Raw genomic sequence first — 23,789 nt, 5'->3', positions numbered from 1 at the left:
TAACATGGAGGAGGGTTCCAGCTTCATCTCTTTCAATATAAATAACCATTTTCCAGCTTTGGTTAATGAAAAGTCCCTCTTTACTTACCTAACATGGCACCTGTATCGTATACACAGTTATACACATGACTGGGTGCGTTTCTGCGTTTTCTAATCTATCTCATTGCTCCATTAATCTATCCCTGCACTGGTATCGCACTGTCTTAATTTCAATAGCTCTCTCTCCCTCTGTGTCTGTGTCTCTGCCTCTGTGTGTATGTGTGTGTGTGTGTGTATCTCAGCCTTCTATAGTTCCTTCAGGGTAATCTTGGGGAAGGGAGCCAGCAATCACGTGAGCTCAGCCTCTTAGCAGAGAAAACTGGATGATCTGGCTGCAAACTCTTGCCCCTGGATTTGCCCTTCTTGTCTATGAGGTACTGGAAGGTCCAAATAAGATTACATAGAGTAATGAACTGCTTATAATACTGCGAGGTTACTCCCTTGGGGTCAAGGGGCCAGGTGTTTATCAGGCAAAGGTGTGTACAGATCGTGGACAGCCCTGAGCTCTGTAAGCACAGGAAATGTTTGTTTTGTTCAGAAAGTCTGTCGTCTAGGCTTCTGTTTTAACGCCACGAAGGCGTTAGGGTATAAGGAATTCTGCTCTAGTATTCGGAAGGAATGTTGGCTTTCTTCGCTTCCACTGATCCCTCAATTTTTTGTGGCATTAGCAGTAGGAGCTGTAGCCTAAGACAGATAACAGCAGCACAGGAGCCTTAAAAGGCCTTTTCTCAAAGTCCTGTGCCCACATCGGTTTCTGGGTGGAGCCTGGAGTCGGAGGGGCGGCCGTCGCAGCCCTCGGATGCTCCCCTGCCATCCCCACGAATTCGGCCCGGGTGTAGGTCGAGCGCTCAACCCGCCCCAGGCTGTGGGTCCTCTGTGGTTTGGGAGCGGTGTGCTTTTTCCTCTGACCCCTCTGGGATTCAGCCGCAGGGGCCTCGGCGGGAACAGCGCCTCCTTCCGGCCCTCAGGTGCGTAGCGCGCCAGGGGCCCGCGGGGCCCAGGGGGAGGGGGGAGACGGGAGGCGGGGGCAGGGGCGTGGCGAGGGTGGGGCGTGGGCGGAGCTCCTCCCCCGCGCTCTCGGCGCACAGCCTGCGGGGTGGTGACTGACCAGCCGCGCCGCTTCCCAGTCGCCTTCGCCGCCTCTGCCGCCTCCGCGCCGCAGGCCCGGGGCCCTGCCGCTCCAGGCTCTGTCCGGCCCCGTGTCCCCGCGTCCCGGCGCCCGGCGTCCCAGGTCCCGCAAGATGACGCTGAAGGCGAGCGAGGGCGAGAGCGGGGGCGCCATGCGCACGGCGCTCTCCGACCTCTACCTGGAGCACTTGCTGCAGAAGCGCAGCCGGCCCGAGGTGAGCTGCCCCCGGGGCCCGGCGCGGGATGCGGGCCGGTCCTCGTCTCTAGGCCGCGCCTCCGGCCGCGGTCCCTTCCCGCCCGCCGCCCTGCCCTCGGGGGTCCTGCCCCCGGGGTGGGGGCCGCGGCGGGCGGCAGGATTCGGGCGGGACTCCGGGCGCAGGTGGCTGGTGGCCCCCAGAAGCGCCTCTAGGCGAGAATCGGGAGAGGCCGCGGCCTCGACCGAGAGCTGATTAAGGTCAAGGGAAACTTCTTCGTGGACGGAAGTCAGGGTCACAGAAAGACTGTAAGGAGCAGATCCGAGAGTAGGACTGCTTGGTGGTTGTGTCAGCAGAAAGGGTTGTAAAAGCCAACGCTGGCCCCAAAGTGTTCACTCACCGTCCCTGTGCATTTAGGCAGGGCCCCTGGTGCTGGGGCGCAGATGGGTGGACCCCTGTGTCTGTTTGTGGGCAGTCATCTCACAGGTAACTCTGCCCCCCAGATTCCTATGATGGCCCATAAATAGCTCATCACCTCCATCCTCAAAGATTCCCAGAGGGAAGGGTTGATAATTTTCTTGTTATCTCTAATTCTTCTGGGTGTGGCGAGGACCCAGCAAGGTAAGGTTGTCACTCAGGGTCTCTCCCACAAGGGCACGGCCACCAGGATGCTCGCTCACTCACTCACTCATCTGAAGGCCGACGCTCTGTCTCATTGTCAGCCATCAGCAGCACCGGCCAGCAGCCCTTCCATGTCCCCTGGCCTTCTCACAACACAGTGGCCAGGTTCCAAGAAAGGATGTCCACGGAGACACACAGACAGAGACAGAGGGCCAGGCAGAAGCTATCTTGCCTTTGATAACTCAGCCTCAGAACTCACAGTGTGAATCTTTTTCCTAGACTACAAGATCTTCCAGGGCAGGGCCGTTTCACACTCACTTTTTACATTTTAAATGCCTGGTAAGTGGGTCCTCAGAAATGTTTGCTGAATTAATAAGTGACTTAAGAGGTGGACATGCGATTCAGCAGAGCCATCCGCTTTCACTCATGAGGAAACTGAAGATCCGCAAAGTAAAGCAGACTGTGGAGCTGTGGACTCTGGGCTGGGTGGCATCAGCTCAGGTCTCCGCATTCACACCTGTCTGTCGTTGCAAATCAGGATGAACCCGTGGGGAAGGCCTTGGTTATTCAGCTGCCAAGACAAAATTGGAAGTTATGCAGCAGCATGTACCCTAGGAGGGGCTCAGGCTCTAAAGCGACTTGGTTCCTCACAAGTTTGGACATGGGATTTTTTTTTCTTCCCCACGGTCAGCTCACTTGGCTGAGCCTTAACTCACTCCCCCCCAAAAAACCACCTCTCTTTATTAAATTTTCTTTTGGAAACTTTATTGAGGTTTACTCTAGCATACATCTAATTCACGGATTTGATTGTGCAGTTCAGTGACATCTGACAGATGCATCCCATCATGTGGCCGTCACCGTAATCATAATGTAGAACATTTGTGTCACTCCAGAAAGTTCCCTGATGGTCCTTTAGGTTCATTTCCCCGGAAACCTGGAAGCCACCCTGGCAACTTCTGGAAAACACTACCACTTTGCCTTTTTCAGACAGTCTTATAAATAGACTCCAAACATATGCAGGCTTTTCTTTCTGGCTCTTTTCACTTAGCAAAACCTGAGTGTCACCTGTAACTCCGTGCCCAGACCCTGTGTAGACCTGTCTGCTCCTGGTGGGGAGGCTGGAGAAGTCGTGTGCGGTTTTGAAAAGAGGCCCTTTCACTGCCCTCTGAGTAATAAGCAGTTTTTGTGGAGCTGTGAGTTGATCCTGCAAAAATACCAGATACAGTCTATTGCTTAGTCACTTTGCTTGAGTGTATGAAAGGATTTGAACATGAAATAAGAAAACCTGGTAAAGCACTGAATGCAAAGCGTCCAGACCTGCTGAGGTGTGGAGACTGGAAGAAGGATCTCCACACGATGAGAGGTGGCCTGACCCCGCGAACCTGCTGACTCTCACTTCCTGACGTTCACCCTCCCTCTGGGGCTCTTAGCAGTCTCTGCTGCCAACCCTGGGCTCTGCCTGTGCCTTTGATTTCTCTTCTCTGTAAAGTGGACCTGCTTAGAGGGTTGCGGTGATGTTGACCTGACGTAGCGCCTGTCCAGCAGCAGTAGCACGTTTTGCTGTCCTGGCAAGAACCAAGAAAAGTTGTAAGGAAGTTGTTGGCTTTAAAGGAGTTCATAAACTCACGTTGCCAAAGGCTTCATTTAGGGAGATTGCTTTCTATAAAAGTTCTAAAGACTGGAAGCCCAAAGTTTCACCTCTGATTATAGTCGACATTTGGTATTGAAAAAGTATTGTCGGGCTTCCCTGGTGGCGCAGTGGTTGAGAGTCCGCCTGCCGATGCAGGGGACGCGGGTTCGTGCCCCGGTCCGGGAAGATCCCACATGCCGCGGAGCGGCTGGGCCCGTGAGCCGTGGCCGCTGGGCCTGCGTGTCCGGAGCCTGTGCTCCGCAACGGGAGAGGCCACAACAGTGAGAGGCCCGTGTACCGCAAAAAAAAAAAAAAAAAAGTATTGTCAAAATATAATTTTGCGGTAGGTTTCAAGTGTAGCCTGTCTCCCATATTTAAGTACACGTTTCCTTCCTTGGAGAAACGTTTTATGAGCTCTCTCTGACCTTGTTCTTTTTTGCAATCCCTTAGTGCACATAAGATTGGTTGTAAAATTCCTACTTTTCTCTTCAGTCCTGTTTGAAGTAGCCCTTCTCCCATGAACTGAAGCAATACGTTGAAAGTCCCTGAAAGTTCACTTGGGCCTGTCCCACATGGGAAATGACCTAAGAAATGTCAGGCTGCAGGTGAGTTTCCACTCAGAAGAGCTGTCTGTGGGCTCCTGGGCGGGGAGACGCAGCATCACCTGCTGTGCAGGGGCCAGGACGTCACTGGCGAATAGCGCTCCAGGCAGGGGACATTCAGGGTTGACGGGGGTCTTGAGACACTGCTACCAAATGTCCCCTGGGGCAAAGGGAGATGAAATCAGTTGACATTTCATTGACTGCAGAGATTTTTTTCCCCTAAGCAGTGAGTTGCTCAAATCTTTCACTGTTGCTAAAAAAGGAGGGGAAGTGACCCGAGGGGTGGGAAATGGGAAGAAATGCTCTGAATTAGGGAACCAGAATACAACTTTTGTAACATGACATTCTCTTTTCTGAGTCTTCACTTTTCCATTTTTCCTTCCCATAGAGAAATACACATGAGCAAAGTACATACGCAGTTGCCGCTGGAACGGCTCCTCTGTGACCACAACTCCCATCCGCGGAGGCCACCAAGCACGGATTGTGTAGCACTGCAGTGTTTACTATGGGAAAAATCCGCGTGTCAGTGGACCCGTGCAGCTCAAACCCGTCATCGCTCAAGGGTCGTCTGTATAGGTTTTTGCTCAAAAGTCACTTGCCGGAAAATTCTGGCTCGGAGGCGCTCCTCTTTCCCCAACTCTTCCCCAGCTCTTGTCATTTGTGGTGAAACAGTGCTCAGCTGTTTCTGGTACCTTGAGCCCTCTTGGTTTTCTCATAGTCTTTCTTGTTTTCTTTCCCAAAGTGGAGCCTGACCTTGCCTGCCGTCTGCGGCGATCACTTGCCTTCTTGGCCTGGGCCTTCTTCTGAGTCTCCACATGGAAACAGTTGGCAAGGAGCCTAACAGTAGGCTGAACAAATGTTTGTTCTTTCCTCCATTCGCTGTCACCGGCTCTTAATCCGACTGTTTGGGTGGGAAAGCCACCCGCTGCCAAGTTTGTTTTTCATCTCTTTTTTAATCCCAACTTCCTTTGAGCCACTGCCTCTGCCCTTTGAACCCGCTGCAGATGTTTCCTCCGAAGGGGGTTTCAGCGCACAGGCGTTGCCACCCCAGCAGTGTGTGTGATTAAAGGCCGAGAGGCTGCAGAGCTGCCCCCGTCCTGCTGGGGCGGCGGGGAAGAAGGCTGGTCTCAAAGTTGTGAAGTGAACTCTGCGAAATGCCATCTAGTACCTTTGACCACGTTGTTCAGCATCACTTGGTGGTCGTGGGCTGGTAAGGATTGAAAGACGGCTCAGCTTTGGGGCGACAAAGTAAACAAACGAAATATTTGTAGCACGTTGGAATGAATGTATTACCAGCTATGGAAACAAGAAAAGTTAGAGCAGTTCAGGGGCAGGACAGGTGCCCGGCACGTGGCCAGTGGATGGATGGACAGATGGGACAGGGGACAGACTGCAGTCTAAGTTGTCAACCTGGACAAGTTAGTTACCCTGAGTGGCAGGCGGGTAACCTTCCCATTCTTCAAAGCTGGGTCTGGGCCAGCTGAACTCTGTGGACGTGTCCTGCCTTTGGTGTGGTCTCAGACCCACGGCTGGGGTCAAGGAAGCACCTTGGCTCCGTGCGCATCTGTCTGTCTGTCTAGCCCTGCTCCTGGGATTGTCTGTGGTGAGGGGTGCAGGGGGCTGGTTGAGGGAGTTTCCTGCATGTCAGGTGCTGTTGAGGAGAGGCTGGCCCCCTCTTGCTGAGCAGTCAGGGAAGCCTCACTGTTGCTAGTTGGTTTTTTGGTCGCCACGTCGGAGGGTTCCGTTTATCTTACTCATCATTTGCAGCTTCTGGGTGAGCATGATAGTGGCTCTGAGTCATCTCGAAGGGGGACGTCTTGATGAATAAGCACATTTAAAAGACCAGCCTTTGAGATAGCAAGTCTTGAACTTTCCTGGGTGCTGAGTCCTTAATTTAAAGGCTGATGTGTTAAAAGCAATCTGTGTCATGGAGCCGAATGAGAAGGCGATGAGCGGAGGGTGCCGCTTTATCTGCCTGTTCCAGGCACACAATCACGTAGGCGTCGGCCCCTTGCAAAGGTCATTTTGTCTTCCGTGGACTGAGACTTTCGAACCTGTCACTGTAGACGGGCCCAGCGCGTCTCGAAACACAGGTGAATCATCATAAGTGGTTTATTGATGGTACTTTACGGCACATGATAAAATAATCTGATCTATGTTTTCAGGTTTTATGGCCACCAGTACCTGCTTTGGTTACTGACACAGATAAATGGTAGATGCTGATAGATCCATAGGATTAATTTCTGAGTTTGGTTTTCAGCTTTCTCAGCCCCACAACTACTAGTGAAAAAAGATTTGTAAGTCAGGATCAAGGAAAGTCCTAAGTTTTATTTCATGCTTTGAGGCCAGAGATTTGAGACTTGAGCTCTTTGTGTATTCACAGCAGTCATTCAGTCAGCAATCCTTGAATTCCTCATTCTGTACATTCAATCTCTTAACACATGTGCATGGTAAAAATATACAACTAGTACAGATGCTTAATTTGAGAGAAAGAATTCTTCCTTCCAGCTTGACGCTGCTTTTCCTCTGGTTTTCTTGAGTCTACTTAGAGAGCTATTTGATCTCATTCTCTTTAAATGGGTCTGTGGCAATAGCTACCTAGCTTTGAAGAGTTTTAACCACATGGTTCCAGGTCGCCATGGGCAATGCTTTGAGGAACTCTTTGGTCACTGTGTGTTGTGGCCTCTTACTTACCCATCCCAGAGTCTGGAAACTGATCCTGTACCCTGCAGATGTCTCAAGGATTGGTTGTTGCCTCTGTCCGTTCTTTGGTACTGTGCTCTTAGTTATAGCTCTTCGGTTGCAGACAAGTGCGACTTGCCAGCCATTTTGCTAGTTCTTTTATGCAATAACTTCTCCTCTGTCTACTACAAGCTCAAAAATAGTACCCCATCAAAACCATGGACTTGACATTGGTATGACGTGTGAGTGTAGTTCTGTGCCATTTTGTCACATGTCTGAATATATGTAACCATCACCACAATCAAGATATGGAACTGTTCCATCAGCACAGAGACCTCCCTGGTGCCACCCCTTTATAGTCACATCTCCCCGTGTCCCCTTGGCAACCACTAATCTGTTCTCCTCCTCTATAATTTTGCCATCTCTAGAATGTTATATAACTGGAATCATATTGTATGCAATTTTTTATTGCTGGGAAGCGTCCCGAGGTATGGATAGACCACAGTCTGTTGAACTGCTCACCTATTATAGGCTGTTCTCCTTGTCTCCAGGTTGGGGTTACTACAAATAAAGCTGTTATGAGCCTTCATGTACACATTTTGTACAAACTTTTGTCTTGTGCCATTGCTGGGTTGTAAAGTAGTCATTTAGTTTTTTAGGAAAGTTCCCAACTCTCTTCCCGAATGGCTGTAACATTTTACATTCCCACCAGCCATGGATGAGAGGTTCAGTTTCTTTGCACCCTCACCAGCATTTAGTCTTGTCGCCAATTTTTATCTTAGCTGTTCTGATAGGTGTGTAGTGGTATATTTCATTATGGTTTTAATCTGCATTTCTCCCTGATAGCTAATGACATTGAACGTCTTCTCATGTCCTCATCTGCCATCCTTCCTTTTACATATCCTCTTTAGTGAAATATCTGTTCATGTCTTTTGCCCGTTTTCTAATTAGATTGTTTTTATTGTTGCGTATGGAGCATTCTTTATGTACTCTAGATGTTAGAGTTTTCCATTGGATGTGGGCTTTGGGAATGTTTTCTCTCAGTCCACATCTTGTCTTTTCATCATCTTCACTTAGGCTGTCACAGGGGTAAAGTTTTCCAATTTATCAGTTTTTCCTGTTATGGATCCCACTGTTGGTGCCAAGTCTAAGAACTCTTGTCTAGCCCTAAACCCTGATGACTGTTTTTTTCTAAAAAGTTTTGTAGTTTTACGTTTTACATTTAAGTCCATGATCCATTTTAAAGTCTAGTTCAGTGTTTCTTTTTTTGCCTATGGGTGTCCAATTGCTGCAGCATCATTTGTTGAAAAGACTACCCTTCCTCCGTTGAATCGCCTTTGCACCTTGTCAAAATCAACTGGACGTATCTGTGTGGGTCTATTTCTGGGCTCTCTCTCCTGTTCCATTGATCTTTATGTCTGTCCCTCTACCAGACCACACCGTCTTGATTATTTGTAACCATATAAATCTTGAAACCAGGTAGACTGATTCCTTCTACTGTCTTCCTTTTCAAAATTGTCTCAGCTGTTCAAGGGCCTGTGCCCTTACATCACGTACATTACACGTCGTCCAGAGGTACTTTTTTCATGTAACCTGCAGGGATCGGGTGAGTGAAGCCACTTGTGGGTAAAAAATAACATCCCAGATGCAGGAGGATCCACAGCTCATGCTTAGCTTTCCTCCCAGGGTGCCGTGGAGAGTGAGCTGGAGAGCGTGTGCCCATCTGCAGGGGGGCAGGTTCCACAGGGACAGGTCTTCTGATTGTTACTAAACGAAACAAAATAAAGCAGAACCTTAAATTCTACATTCATTCCTTCGTCAACTTTCCCTCTCACTGTAGTCACAGGATCGGTAGCCCTTCCCTTCATCTCTTCTCTGTCATGTGTGTGTGGACCTTAATGTCGTTTCGTGACTTGCTGTAGGTAGATTGTAAAAAGGGAAAGTTAGTGAAGGCTTTTGTATTATTCTGACCGGTTGCTGACCCAACAGCTTTAGTCCACTTCTTGCTGACCCAGCTTTTCCCTGATCTTGTTCGGGGCGGCAAGATGCCCAACTCAGTTCTTATTTTCTCAGCCCCTTTTGCAGCCTGGGATGGCCACACTGTGTTCTGCAGTTCTGGCTGATGAGCCATGAGCAGATATCCACTGGGGAAGTTCTGGGACAGATGCCACTGGCCTGGCCCTTCTTCCTTCTTCCTGCCTTGAAAGTGGAGCTGTAGGTTGGGTGGGCAGCTTTTCAGGAGACGTTTTCTCAGAAGCCCGAGCCCCAGCCCGTTCTGCCCCGGCCAATTCCTCCTGTGTGCACGTTCCAGGCTCTGCTGTCTTCTGGAAAAATTTTTGAAATCTCTCATCCCTGATGACTTCCTGTTTTTTGTCTGTGGGTTTCTATTTACCCTCCCCCTTTGGTCTCATTTAAACAGGGTCCAGGCTACACGCAAGTACTTAGGCTGCCAACTTGAACCTAAATCACAATCACTTAGGAAAATTCTATCTTGCCAGAATAGAAAGCATTGTACTTTGTAGGGCTTTAGGAATAATAGGCTTTCATTTGCCTGTTTAGAAATTAATTTGAAATGAAACGAATACAGTTTACTTCTCACCTCCTTCTCTAGTCACCCAGTTCCTCCCTGTTGTTCATGTCTCTTTCCAGAGGGAAATGATGCATTTACAAGCAAATATGAAGATATTCTTATCTTTCACGGTTTATGCTGATGATAACATACCTTTCCTCACTCTTTTTTTTTTTCCACTTAATATGTCTTCCAGATTAACCTCTGAACCTCCTTTTCAGGGCTACATGGTGTCTGTGTGCCAGGATGCCCCCGCACAGATGCAGTGGTGACTGTATTAATGGCTTATCTACTGTAGACGGCCTTGAAGTTCTGTGTGGTTCTGGGCTCCCAGGTCTCATAAGTCACTTTCCTAAGTATGGCCCTTTGTTAGACAATTCTGCTTTAATAGCAGTGCCGCATGACTCAACGGCATGAGAGGTTTTCGAAGTTCTAGTTGCTACACAAGGCAGTTTCTCTTCGTCAGTACTTCCCTCATTCTGTAGACAGACAGATAGGTCTAGCTGTTCCCACCTGGGGATATTCCCGCTTCTCCTTTGCCACCAAGTGGCTGACGAGGTGTCCTGCTCACGGCTCCACCCATTGGGAAGATCTTCCCTCCCCACGGTCTCTGAGGGGCACCCCCAGGTGTGGCTGGATTGCAGCCACAATCCATTTTCAGCTCAATCCTCACATAAACCAGGGTCGGGCTTCTTCCTTCTGCATATGGTTTTTGATTGACTGTTGTATCAGGAGAAGGAGCGTTTCAAGGAGATTTATTCATATTGTCCAGCAGCCACTTATTCTCGTTGGTGTGTGGTCTCAGAGCGACACTGTTCTTAAAAGCCCAAACCTGGAAGCACCCCAAAGTCCATCCACAGTAGGACACCACACGAGGGTTCCAGTTCCCTGCTCCATGGCCTTGTCACTGTCTTAGTGCCATTCCCTTCCAATGTTTTATCTGAAAATTTTCAATCTCACTGAAAAGATGAAACAATTTTATAGCAACTTCCATTAGCCATACCTCCTAGATTCTACCATTAACATTTTGCCATGTTTGCTTTATCACATATCTATCCCAAAACCATCCATTCACCTTTTTTTTTGTTTTGCACTTCAAAATAAGTTGCAAAGATCAGAACACTTCACCCCTAAAAGCTTCAGCATGCATATCATCGGCTAGGGTTCAGTATTTATGGTTCTTTTTTAAATTTTGTGGTTAAGTTTACATACAGTGAAATGCACTGGATGAGTTTTAACAAATGCATACACCTGTGCAACGCAACCCTGGTCACAGTTTGGAACATCACCACTCCAGAAGGTCTGTCATGCCCTTACCCAGCCTACCCCTTCCCATCCTATGAGAGGCAACCACTGTCTTAAATTTTTTTTACTGTAGTTTTTTTTGCTTGTTCTAAAACAGCATGAATGGTCTCCTCCTGCAGGTGGACTTTTCAGCTATAGTGAATAAAGCTGCTGTGAACTTCTGTGTGCAAGCCTTTCTGTGGGTGAACACCTAGGAGTGGGGTTGCCAGGGCATAGGGTCAATGAATGCTTAACTTGATATAAGAAATCGCCACACTCTTTTCCACGGGGCTGCGCCATTTAGCGTTCCCACCGGCGATGTCTGGGCGTTTCCAACATCTGTCCTTTTCACTGTAGGCTCCCTAGTGGCTGCGGAGTGGTATCACGGTGATGTTGGCTCTTCATAGGCCTTTAGTGAAGAGTTTGTTCAGACGTTTCGTCCATCTTTTCATTGCTCATCATCCTGTTATTGAGTGAGAAGAATTCTTTACATGTTGTAGGTATAAGTCTTTGTACTCTCAGGCTGAGAGTTTTGGTGAGAAGTTTTTAGTTTTGATGAGATCAGTTGTATGCTGTTTGATTATTGCTCTCTGTGTCTACTAAACCTTTGCCTGTCTCAGTGGAGTTTCTCCACGAACAGATATTCTTAACTTTAAAGTATTTGTAGTTTTAGCTTTCGTTTTTTTACAGTTCTCTGCCTCCTCCCAGGTTTTGAAGATGTATTGTGCTTTCTTCTCAAAGCTTGGTGGTTTTACCTTGCACGTTTGGAACTGGTTCTGTATATAAAGTGATGTGGGGACCAACGTGCCCTTGGCCTGTGCGGGGTTGACCCAACACCATGGATTACAAAATCCATCCCTCTGTGTGCCCTCCTGCCAAGGCCACGGGCCTTAAATTACTTCAGATTTATACTAAAGACATCTTTCTAGAGTGTAATCCGTCCAGCATTGCTGTCTTCATGGTCGGGGTCAAGGGGTCACAGTTGATGTGTCGTCTCGGGCTGATGGCAGGGGTAGCCACTTGGATAAATAATGCTTCACATCAAGTCTAATGCAACTCGCCACCAGCCTTAGGAGATAAGCGTTGGTTTGCTGAGCCTTTGGGGTTTGGACGCGCAACAACGACCCGACGGCTGCTTGCTTCATACATTTCTCTGCTGTTTTGACCCGACAGACTGTGTCACCCCAGCTGAGTGCCGTGACGGAGGACATGTACACCAACGGGCCCGCCGCCCCGGGGAGCCCCACCCGGGTCCAGGGCCAGGAGGCTCGGAAGGTGCGGCTCATCCAGTTCGAGAAGGTCACCGCGGAGCCCATGGTAATCCCTCTTCCTCCCCACCCCAGGCCCCTCATGGCAGGCTTCTTGCCCCTGCCAACTGATGACACCTCGTGTGCAGACAAAATATTTCTCCCAAGAAGTTGCCTTAAGTTGTCTTAAAGATCAACTCAGAAAGAGCTTGCAGTTAAGCTTGCTGTGCCCTCGTCTGTCTTCCAGGGAATCACGCTGAAGCTGAATGAGAAGCAGTCCTGCACGGTGGCCAGAATCCTCCACGGCGGCATGATTCACAGACAAGGTGCAGGCGTGTTTTGTTCAGGGATTCATCCTTTACTCCCTGTCCAGGGCCGAGGGGCACGAAGCTTATAGTGTTCAAAACAGGGAGCATCTGTGTGCGTGCCGAGAGATTTTTTGTACCGTAATGACTGGCTCTTTCAAATGATGAATCGCCCAGCGCCACTGTCGCTCCCTCTGAGCATTCTCATACACTTATTTATGCCAATACTTCTGCAGTTAGTTAACATTTGAGCAACTACTATATGCAACCCCTTGCACTAGACTGTGAACACATAGCAGTGAAGAAAACAGACCATCTCGACCTCCTGAGGCTACCAGTTAAACTGAGAAAATAGGGAATTCCCTGGCGGTCCAGTGGTTAGGACTCCGCGCTTTCACTGCCGAGGGTGCGGACTCCATCCCTGGTCGGGGACCTAAGATCCCACAAGCCACATGGCACGGCCAAAAAGAAAAGAAAAGAAAAGAAAAAAAAATAAACTGAGAAAATAGATATTAACAAATAACGACAAGTAACTGTTGTATCGCCATGTGAAGCTGCCGTCAATTTGCAGATGCGTCATTGAGTAAAAGTGCTTTTCTGTGCATCAAGGGTAGCACAGGTATTGATACCCATTCTTCACATAGAATCTAAACAGCGATTAACTTTACCACTTGGTAGCATTTGGAGGTCTTAGCTAAACAACAGAGAAACATTGAGCTTTCTTGTTCCTTGGAGTGTGTTCAGCTGTGTCATAGCCCCCTGACGTCAGGGGGACTCTAGTTCCAGGACACTTTCAGGACCAAGTGCTTTTATTTTGCAGTTGGAGTCCTGAGGTCAAGGAGGATGACATAATCTTAAACCGTCAAGTGCCTGTCTTGCTAGGTCCCTGAAGGCCATGAACAGAACATTCCCATCTCTCATGGTTGAATGGTTTCAACCCTGTGTGTTCTACAGTCTGTCGTACAACATGCTCTAGATCATGGTTTCTTCTCTGTGGCGTTTTGACTTCTGTTGACACCTCTTTCGTCTGAACGTTTGTTCTTCTGTTGGTAGGCTCCCTTCACGTCGGAGATGAGATCCTAGAAATCAACGGCACGAACGTGACTAATCACTCAGTAGATCAGCTGCAGAAGGCAATGGTGGGTATTCACTATGCCCTTGTCTTCGTGAAGCATCGATCCGCATTGGTGTCTGTGTACCTTGTTTTTCTGTGAAAGTGTTTATACCTCATTGAAGGGCCTCTTACCACTGCTAATCTTTATTCTGTGCAAGAAATCACAGCTCTCTGTCTTCATTTAGTAAACTTCTAAAACAAGGCAAAAGACCCAGAGTGTCTGTCTAGAAAGAGCATTGGACTGCAATGGCAGCTCTGAATCCCGCTCTCCTTTACTCCAGCCCTGTGATTTGGAGCAGGTGAATTCACTTCTCTAGGTCATCTGTAAAATGAAGATGGTAGTAATTGCTGTTCTTATGTCATAGATTTGTTACAGAGAACAACTGAGCTATAATAGGTGAAACGTTGAATGTGCTCTTTAGACGCAGCTGTGCCGGGCATCGTGCTGGGTGTTTGCCTCTCGAGATTCTTCACCATCCCTGTCCGCCCCTGAACACAGCAGAGACCCTTCCTGTAACCAAAGCAGGAAAAAACACATGGGGTAGTCGGGTGTAATTGGTCACGGCTGGTAGGAAGCACCCCTCAGGCACTCAGCAAGGAGATGCCAGGGTACCAGCCAGGGAATGAAGCAGAAAACAGCAACTTAGGGAAAAGTTTACTTTGAACCAGAGCTGAGGAAACTGAACCTTAGAGAGCTCTGAAGCATGGCTGTTTAAGGATAGACCTCACCTCTGACCCAGATGAAATAACAGGGACCGGGTTTACCCTGCTTCTTGAAATGCCTCACGTCCTAAATATTCATGTACCTGATGACAGAGGATTCAGAATACTTGAAGCAAACACTGTCAGGACTGCCACATCCTGCAGGATAGACTGTGTACCCTCTGCCACATGACAGCCTCAACAGGTTTAAAGGATTCAGACCATACAAAAATGCACCGTCCACCCACAATGAAATGAAATTAGAAATAAAAAACAGAAAGATACCTGGAAATCCCTAAATATTTGGAAGTTAACACACCTCTAAAGAAGTCACAGGCCATAGGAGAAATCGCAAGGCAAATTAGACACTGTCTTTAAATGAATAGAAATGAAAGCACAGTGTATCAGATTTTGTGGAATGCCACTGAACTCGGACCAAGGTGGAAACGCCTGGATTATAAAACGAGAAAGTTTCAGTCAACAGCCTCAGCTTCTACCCACAGAAACTAGAAGAAGGAAAACAAATGAAACCCAAAACAAGCAGAAGAAAAGAAACAACCGAAATAGAATGGACAGGACCTTGGTAAATGAATGTGGAGGGTGAAGGGGTTTGTAAGATATAACTCTGAAGTAGGCATAACCCACCTATGAGCAACTCTATAGGACCAACGACCCAGTTCCTTCCACAAAGAAAAGACTGGAAAAGAAAACACTGCAGGGAGAACAGGTAGATGAAAATTCGACTCTTACAAGACATATCCACCAATTGCAAACAGTGTCGGACCACGTGCCCCAGACCCTTCATTCAGCGTCTTCCCACCCTCTGGAGTGGGCCACCTGTTTCCCACCGGGACACTGGCTGGATCGTTTCATGGTCACCAACACGAGGAGCAGTTTGGCCTAATGGTTGCTTCTCAATAGAACGTGATGCACGTGTTTTCTCTGAGCCGATGGCACAGCTGTATCCCTTCGTCTTGCATAAAAACCATTTCAAGTATGCGAACATTCAACATTTGTGCTTCTTTTTGATTTATGTAAATAAAATCAACTATGTAAAAGGTAATTTGTGTCCTGGCAAAAGTTACCATGAACAATACACTTGGAGAAATACTTGTTGTGCATATAATAGGTAGACAGTTAACAACTCTAATATTTAAAGTGCTTCTAAACTTTGTATAAAAAGACAAAAAACTAGGGAGTTCCCTGGCTGTCCAGTGGTTAGGACTCTGGGCTTTCAGAAGACAAACAACCAACTAGACAACTGGGCAAAATATATAAGAAGAAAAAGCATGTGGCCAATGAGCTCTTGAAAAGTGCTCAATTTTGGTTATGGTAATAAAATTACAAAATAAAGCAACCATGAAATAATTTCCACCCATCAGATTGGCAGAAATTTAAAACGAACGTTAACATGTAATTCTGGCAAGAATTTCAGGGGAAAGGGACTCTCATATGCTCCTGGTGAGAGTGGAATTTTTATAGTTTTTTAGAAAAGTAATTTGAGGATAGCTATAAAATTGTTTTTATCCTTTGACTCTGCATTTCCATCATGGGGTTCTATTCTGTATAAATCAAATGCAAATATATAAGGACATGCGTTAAAGGGTGTCTACTGCGGCAGATTGTAATAAAAAAAAAAACTGGCAACAGTGGACACGCCCAGTAATGGGGATGGTGGCTGAGCAAGGGATGCGGCAGAGCCATGAGACAGAGTGAGTGAGGTCTTCATGTATCAACCTGGAAGCAAGTCATAGAGTAATGCATATAGTATAATCCCATTTTTGTTAAAAACAACTAGCAAAAATACACATGTCTGAATTTGTGTGTAAGTATTTAGGCACATGACTGGCCCTTTATTGGTGTGGAGAAATGTGTGGCTGTTCGTGTGCCAGGGCTCATTTTAAGTACTTCTGGGGACCTGTTGGGGGTCGACTGCGCGGAGGAGGGAAAACTATTAGCCTTTGTTCGTTATTCTTTGTTATGCTGGTTTATGGGGCACATGACACTTCTGTCTTGGAGGAAGCATTGTGCTACAAGATTTCAAAGTGTACAGTAAAGATGGCTATTGGGAAAAAAAATGCCCAGGACTTTGGGAGGGGAAAAATGACTTAATGAAACCCCCAGTCACCCCAGCTCGTTTTACATGACGATTTTATTTCACCTTTCTTTTTTAATAGAAAGAAACCAAAGGAATGATCTCATTGAAAGTAATTCCCAACCAGCAAAATCGGCTTCCTGCACTGCAGGTAGGTGGCACCATCTTCTCTGTTGTGATGATGGCAGGATTCAGGCCCAGTGTGTATTCTTCGAATTTGATTGAAGTGATGTGATTGTAAATATCTCAACAAGCATAGCTGCCAGGTACTCTCTGAACCAAACTAACATGTGTTACAAACTGGCAGGCTGCGGGGCCCTGACAGATAAATGTGGAAGAAGGAAGTTTTAAAAAAATAACTCTGAAGTTTCTGTCACGGGTCACTTATCGTATGATGGTATAATTTTCTTTTTTAAAAAACTTGTTTTAAATTGAAGGTTTGGTATATATGGGCACATATACAATAAAGGACACAAATCGTAAGTGTAAAAGTAGATGAATTTTCACAAACTGAACACACCCACGTGACCAGCACCGTAAGAGTCCCCGTGCCCATTTCCAGTCCCACCAGCCCTGACTTCTAACTCCAGAGACGAGTTTTGCCCCTTTTTGAAATTTGTGTAAATTGACTCATGCAGTATGAATCCTTTAGTGTCTCATTTTGTTCACTCGGTGTGAAGTCTGTGCTGTAGCAACAGGTGATTCCTTCTTCTTCATTTGTTGTATGACTGTGCTCTGGAGGGCCTTCTGTGATTCCAGCTTTTTAGTTCTTACAAAACTTAGTGCTGCCATGAACCTCTCTGTACCTGAGTTTTGGTGCATTTCTGACGAGCTTTAGGCTGCGTGCCTCTTTCACGATGTTGCCGAACTACTTTCCAGGGTTTTCCATTCACGGCTGCAAGTCCCAGCTCTTCCACGTGGTCACTGTAGCACTTAGAATTATCTGGGCTTTTTTCCTTCATCTTGGCCGTTGTGATAGTGGTGTTACGTTGTGCTCTCTGCTGGGAAATGGTGTCTTCTCTAGTTTGTTAATCAGCCTTAATTTCATGAGTCTTCAGAGAACCAATGTTGCCTTTCTTGATCCTTTCAACTCTAGTTTGTGTTTCACTGGTTTCTGCTCTTTATTATTTCTTTATTTCTTTGGGTTGGATTTTTACCCCTAATCTTCCTAGCAGAGGTAACTGGTATTAAATTCTGATATAGCTTCTTTCGGTCTTTTTTGTTTCTATGTAGAAAGAAATACTCCTTTAAAATTTCAAGCGTACTAGGTATTGTTTTTATTTAATGATATTCTCATTTAATGTTATATCAGCAGCATTTTCCCAGGACATTAAATACTCTTCTACAAATTGATCTTTATAGTTGCATGGTAATATATTCTGTAGATGGCCGTATTTAATTAATTCCCCATTCTTGGAAAATCAGATTGTTTCTAATATTTCGCTCTAATAGATAATGCTATGGTGAGCACGTGTATCCGTGTATTGTAACTGACAAGCTTCCGTGTAGAAGTAGATCGTGGGGTCAGGACTTCGGGCGCGTTCACAAGGAAACAAGTGCATTTCAGATAGTAGCCTTCTTTTTCAGATGTTCATGAGAGCACAGTTTGACTATGATCCCAAAAAGGACAACCTGATCCCTTGCAAGGAGGCGGGGCTGAAGTTCGTCACCGGGGATGTCATCCAGATCATCAACAAGGATGACAGCAACTGGTGGCAGGGACGGGTGGAAGGATCCTCCCAGGGGTCGGCGGGCCTGATCCCCTCCCCCGAGCTGCAGGAGTGGTGAGCTGCCAATGGCGGGGACCCATGGCCGCCACGCTGCTCAGCTACGGAAATCTCATCCTGTGTATAGTTTCTGTTTCTCAACCGGGCCAACCTTCCACTTTTCCTGGAAGAATGGGCGGGGTGGGGGGGCCAATGATGCCTTGATGAGCCTGACTGGCCCTTATGGGTGAAGGAGGACGACTGGCTCTCCCTTCATCCGTGGATCTGTGTTGCCACAAATGCCTTCCCTAAGCTTTAGGTCCCTAAGCCCGCGTTGGGACTGCAGCCCCCTCTTTCTCTGCCGGAGGAGGACGGGGTCTGGGATGACACAAAGGGCAGGAGGCACATGGGTCTGGGGGTTCTGTGTAGAAGGGACGGCACAGGCGAATGACCCCGGGCTTTTACACCAAGAAGCCACCAGTGTCCTCGGTCATCTCTTCCCTCCAGGCGCGTGGCGAGCGGGGCTCAGTCTGCTCCGAGTGAGGCTCCGAGCTGCAGTCCCTTCGGGAAGAAGAAAAAGTACAAAGACAAGTACCTGGCCAAGCACAGCGCAAGTACGCTCCCCAGCCTCCCCGCTGCCCGGCACATCGTTCTCACCCCCAGGGAGCCAACCCAACAGTCTTCCAGACCCTTCTCAGTACATCAGTGCCATCAGTGTGGCCAACTGCAGGGTCTGAGCAGCCCCAGACAGTGGCCTGTTTTCCTTAGAACTAATTCACACTTTGTCCCTTAGCTGCCATGTTTGGAAATATATGAACATTATAAATGCGTTTGAGTGGATTGTAGATAGCAAGTGAAGAATAATCTGCGATTGCGCCACTATTTATTGAATGCCTCCTTCCTGCCGGGAGCATTCTAGAGAAAGACAGGAGCAAAGCACAGGGCCTAAAAGCTATGTCAGGGGCCTCCAGTGAGGCAGATGTGGCCGGAGCATCGCGCTGGTGGCAGAGAGGAAGGGACAGCAGCGCGAGCTGGAGATAAGGGGAGATGACAGGCGCATCGGGTAACGAACTGTGGAGAAGAAGTGGAGAGGTTGGGGGCCAAAAGATTAGAGAAAATCCGAGTCCAGAGGACTGACCAACAGCCGTGCTGAGTTTATATGGTGCGGGGGTTGGGAAAACCAAAAAATAGACCCCAAGGAAGGGCATCCACGATCCAGGTTGTCCCTGATGCTGTCCGAGCCGGTATAGCCGGTCGCAGCCTTCGCTGTGTGCCCAGCTCTGGCATGAACACGGCTTGCTTTTCTTTGTCTCTAGTTTTTGATCAGTTGGATGTTGTTTCTTACGAGGAAGTTGTTCGGCTCCCTGCGTTCAAGAGGAAGACCCTCGTGCTCATCGGTATCTTCTCATTGCTTTGCCACTTAGAGTACATCTCTGCATTTCTGTTCTTATTTCCCTGCCTGCAGTACGTAACCTCCCTCACTCCCTCTCTCAAAAAAACAAAACAAACAAACAAACAAAAAAACAAGGGCAGTGAGGAAGAAAAGGAAACGGGAAGGCAGGTGTCTTGGGTCCTCCACGTGGAGCAGATATAAGGAGTTTTCTGAGTCCTTACCGGGTTCACGTTACAACATAGGGTAAACCTCACATGGTTTTCAGCAACTAACTCTTTCGGGCTGTCTGTCCGTCTGGCGGCAGTAGGGGTGCTCCAGGCCTATGCTTCCGGGTCCTCCCCATCTTTAGAGTGAAAACATGAGTTGGTTAGAGGACCTGTATGAGGGTTCTGTTTAAATTTCCAGTAAAAGTCAGTTCCATTCAGAGTCCAGTAAGGCAAATATACTTCAGAAATAAACAGAAAATGCCATGTGGTAGCTGGCTCCTCTGCGGAAATGCCAGTTGTCTTCGGAATCCTAACTGGGACCCCAGCGCCTGGAGCCCCCGGTCCTCCTGACACCAGCCCAGAAGCCACGCAACTCGCTTTGACCTGTAGCTCATCTCGAGGGTCTGAGAGATGAAAACCCCTAACCCATTCCTCTTCCTAGCCCCACCTTTGTGCCTGGGGCAAGAAATGGAAGCCTTTATCTCCTCTGTCTGTGCAGGAGCCAGCGGCGTGGGCCGCAGCCACATCAAGAGCGCCCTGCTCAGCCAGAGCCCGGACAAGTTCGAGTACCCCGCCCCGTGTGAGTAGCTCGGGGGCCTCAAGGACACGTTGCCACGGTCATCTGTCTTTTCCTTTGTGATTTGTTTTTCTTCAGCTGCACCGCACCGCTTGCAAGGTCTTAGTTCCCTGACCAGGGATGACACCCAGGCCCCAGCAGTGAGAGCGCTGAGTCCTAACCACCGGACCGCCAGGGAAGTCCCTCCTTTGTGATTTTTTTAAAAAAAATGTTTGATTATAAAAAGAAAAGCCAATTTGGAAAGATACAAATTTGTGCCCATAGTTGCTCCCACTAAAAAAGTAGCTGTGCTGTTTGTCTACATAAGAGAAGCAGCGGTCAACATTTTTATACTGCTTTAAAAGATTAAACAAATAATATGTTATTAAAAACTTATGTTACTTTCTTTCATTTTAATTTATATTATAAACACTTTCTCATATGCCTAAATCACTCTGAGAGCTCTCTTCCGGTCCATTGAGTGGCTAAGGAAATTACAGGACAGCCACCAATTTTCATGAAATGTTTTCTCAAAGTAGCGCTCAGTAAGGCCCCCGTAACCCCAGCAGCTGCTGTAGAAGGGTCAGGCCAGCAGTCAGGCGGACGCTTAGATTAGTTGCATTCCCAGGAGCGAATCTGTGTAGAAAACTGGATTCTAAACCTGTTATTTGTATTTTTTTTATTCCTTCTCCATTTTGCCTTTGAGGACAGAGTGACACACTGGGGTCAGAAAGCAGAAGGCCTTGGAGGTAGAAATAACCACGACAGTTCCATCATTCAGTAAGTTAGAATGAGAAGTGAGTTAGAAAGGGTAAGAGGTGAGGATAACTCAGGTCAAAGAAGAGTCATCGTTTTATAAGATGGAAAGAAAGACGCGCGGCAGTTGTGGATTGAGGAGAAGGTGCCCGTTGAGACAGACCAGAGGATGACGCAGGCGACCAGGGGGTCGCGTCTCAAGCTACAGCATCCGTAGCACGTTTTACTCAGAGGATCACTTACATGAGTAATCGTAAACGTTGTGACTTAAGGACATTCCAGCATTTAACAGTGTGAGTTTAAAGCAAACCAGAGTACTCTTCTTTCCAAACAACGAAAAGGAGACTTTCAGTGTACTTCCCAGAAATCCTGACTGTAGCCCGGAGATCTGTTTCTAAAATATTTTCAGCTGTCATTTCTTCATTTCTGAGCTTCCGTGTCCCTGGGGTTGGTGTTTGAGAGATGCCTCTTCATAAAGGGAGGAGGATGGTACTCTGGCTCTTGACAGTTAAATGTGTTCTGGGCGGATGGGGGACTTCCTGGTCCTCTTTGTTTCCCAAAGTCAGCCCCTCGGGGTCCTGTGTGAGACATCCCTCCGGGAAACTCCGTGCGCTAAACGCAGCTGGGGTGGCGGTGGCGACGCCAGCGTCCGAGCCCTCGGGAGCCCAGGAGGCCCTGAGTTGCTCAGGGATTTGGGTTCTCGTGCACAGATACGACACGGCCGGCCAAGAAGAGTGAAGAAGACGGGAAGGAGTACCACTTCGTCTCCACAGCGGAGATGACGCGGAGCATCGCTGCCAACGAGTTCTTGGAGTTTGGCAGCTACCAGGGCAACATGTTTGGCACCAAATTTGAAACAGTGCACCAGATCCACGAGCAGGACAAGATCGCCATCCTTGACATTGAGCCCCAGGTGGGTAGGCATGGAAGGCAGGAGCGGATGGGAAAAGGGTGCTGAAGGGCACAGCTCGTGGGACCCTCCCGCGAGTGCAGATCTGTGCCACGAGCTTTCCCTGGGATCACCTGGCGGAAGAACAGCAGGACCAGAAATGCTGGAGACGGTGCGGGGGTTGGCGAGGCCCGAAGATGCCAATCGCAAAGGCCCGTCACGACAGCTAACTCCTTTTCTTCCCCTCTCTTCTTCCTCCACTCCCTTTTTCCAGACCCTGAAGATTGTTCGGACGGCAGAACTTTCACCCTTCATTGTGTTCATCGCACCCACTGACCAGGGCACTCAGGTGGGATGAAGGGTCTGTGCTGGGTGGTGGTGGGGGCCGCTCTCCAGGCCCGTGAGGACCGGGCATCGGTCCGGATCGTTGGCCAGAGCGCCGGCAGAGCTCAGCTTCCCGACCCTAAACCTAACCCTGCCTGCTGCTGTCCCCTTCCCGCCCGGCCAGGGGCCAGAGCACGTGTGCCTGTCCCGTCTGTTCGGCACACAGTTGTTAATGCACTAGCCAGGCCATTGTTCCAGAAGAGCAGATCCTGACACTGGTGCGACATGGGCTTAAGAGGGGCATCTGGGGGCAGGGCAGGGACTGTGAAGAACAGAGGCGGCCCTGGGCCCACGTGGTGCGTGCTGTGCGGGGAGGGGCGGGAAGGAGGCCAGGACCGTGTTGAAAGGCCTCCCCGCTCCCCAGAGCCGAGCCGCCCCAAACCCACCCTGCAGGCGCCTTGCTTTGCGCTGAACCTGTGCGTGGGGACCTCCCCGGGTCTTTCTCAGTAGCTGTGTGGTCTCGCATCGTGTGGATGTAGCAGACACTCATTTAGTCTCCTCATTGCCTTCTTGATGGCTATTTAGGTTTAAAACTTATTATAAATAATACGACGGTCGATGGCCCTGTGCGTACGGCGTTTGACACGTGCAAATATATCTGTAGGAGAGATTCCAGGCAGGATTGTGTTGGGAACGTTGAGAGAGGTCATCCCTATGCCAGGAGCATGTTATGCAGTTTCATCTTCGGTGAAATCTGCTAGAGGGGAAACACAATCTCACTGTACTTGTACGTTTTACTGGAGTCGGTGGTGCTGGGGTGCAGACGGGTGGATCCCTGCTCCATCCATGACGCCCTCTCTCCCCCTCCCTCCCTTTCTCTGTCTCCTCCACAGACGGAAGCCCTGCAGCAGCTGCAGAAGGACTCCGAGGCCATCCGTGGCCAGTATGCTCACTACTTTGACCTCTCACTGGTCAATAACAGCGTCGATGAAACCCTTAAGAAATTGCAAGAAGCCTTTGACCGGGCATGCAGTTCTCCGCAGTGGGTGCCCGTCTCCTGGGTTTACTAAGCTTGCAGAACAGGGGGAACGACTATGGGCCCCTGTCGAGCCTTAGGAACTCCATTCCCCTTGCTTTAAGACAAACAGGATCGCCCCAGCTAGCTCTGTGTCAGCTTCCAGCTCTCTGCAACTATCCTCATGACCAGTGGGTATCCATCTTGTTCAGGTTTCTGAAGGGCTGGGCTCTGACTTCCCTGATAGACGGGGCCCCGTGGATCAGGATTTCCAAAGGATCTCTGGAAATTGGGGTCCGGAAGTACTATCCAAACACAGCTGCTGATCAAAGATGGTACACACGGGGAGGAAAAGCAATGGACCCTGTCCCTCTGAAGCCTGCACTCCTTTACCTTCAATCACACTGGGCATTTCATTTGTCTTTGCTTTGAAGAAAGCTTTAACTGCAACTTTCTAAACTGCCAAATGAAACAGCTGTGCAATAGGATGAGGTCTGCTCTAGCGAAACCCTCAAAAGCAATAAAAGTGTTGCGGTGTTAAAATAAAACGCCAATGACCTTGTACCTTTTAACTCTCTGGGTTTCGACCTGTGCCCCAAGCCTCTGGGAGCAGCTGCTGGAGGATGGTACCAACACCAGACGCCTCTGCTGGGTTCACAAGTCTCCCTCAGGCCTGTGAGGACCTTATAGAGGTCAGTCAGGCTAAAAGCCTACATGCACGTGGCTGGTGCC

The 23,789-nt window shown here is 48.4% G+C and overlaps 1 protein-coding gene across 1 annotated transcript; it reads left to right on the top strand.

Annotated features, from left to right (window-relative positions):
- The first annotated feature begins 1,136 nt into the window (after nucleotides 1–1,136).
- MPP1 (MAGUK p55 scaffold protein 1) lies at nucleotides 1,137–23,621 on the top strand. Its single transcript, XM_004285924.4, has 12 exons — nucleotides 1,137–1,382; nucleotides 11,923–12,066; nucleotides 12,244–12,322; nucleotides 13,355–13,440; nucleotides 16,295–16,363; nucleotides 17,800–17,996; nucleotides 18,426–18,532; nucleotides 19,235–19,315; nucleotides 20,017–20,097; nucleotides 21,540–21,742; nucleotides 21,993–22,067; nucleotides 22,936–23,621. The coding sequence occupies exons 1-12, from the start codon at nucleotides 1,281–1,283 to the stop codon at nucleotides 23,110–23,112; spliced, it is 1,401 nt and encodes a 466-aa protein (XP_004285972.1). The 5' UTR covers nucleotides 1,137–1,280; the 3' UTR covers nucleotides 23,113–23,621.
- The last annotated feature ends 168 nt before the right edge of the window (nucleotides 23,622–23,789 follow it).

The sequence above is a fragment of the Orcinus orca genome, chromosome X (assembly GCF_937001465.1).
Source record: "Orcinus orca chromosome X, mOrcOrc1.1, whole genome shotgun sequence".
Taxonomy (NCBI): Eukaryota; Metazoa; Chordata; class Mammalia; order Artiodactyla; family Delphinidae; genus Orcinus; species Orcinus orca.
The sequence above is the reverse complement of the archived record's forward strand: the minus strand, read 5'-3'. Positions and strand labels throughout refer to the sequence as shown.

Bases quoted from the DNA above. Each gene is read 5' to 3' on its own strand.
- MPP1 (XM_004285924.4), top strand. From the start codon at position 1,281: ATGACGCTGAAGGCGAGCGAGGGCGAGAGCGGGGGCGCCATGCGCACG. The intron at 16,364-17,799 runs GTAGGTGGCACC...CTTCTTTTTCAG, and splicing joins ATCGGCTTCCTGCACTGCAG to ATGTTCATGAGAGCACAGTT. The intron at 19,316-20,016 runs GTATCTTCTCAT...CTGTCTGTGCAG, and splicing joins GAAGACCCTCGTGCTCATCG to GAGCCAGCGGCGTGGGCCGC.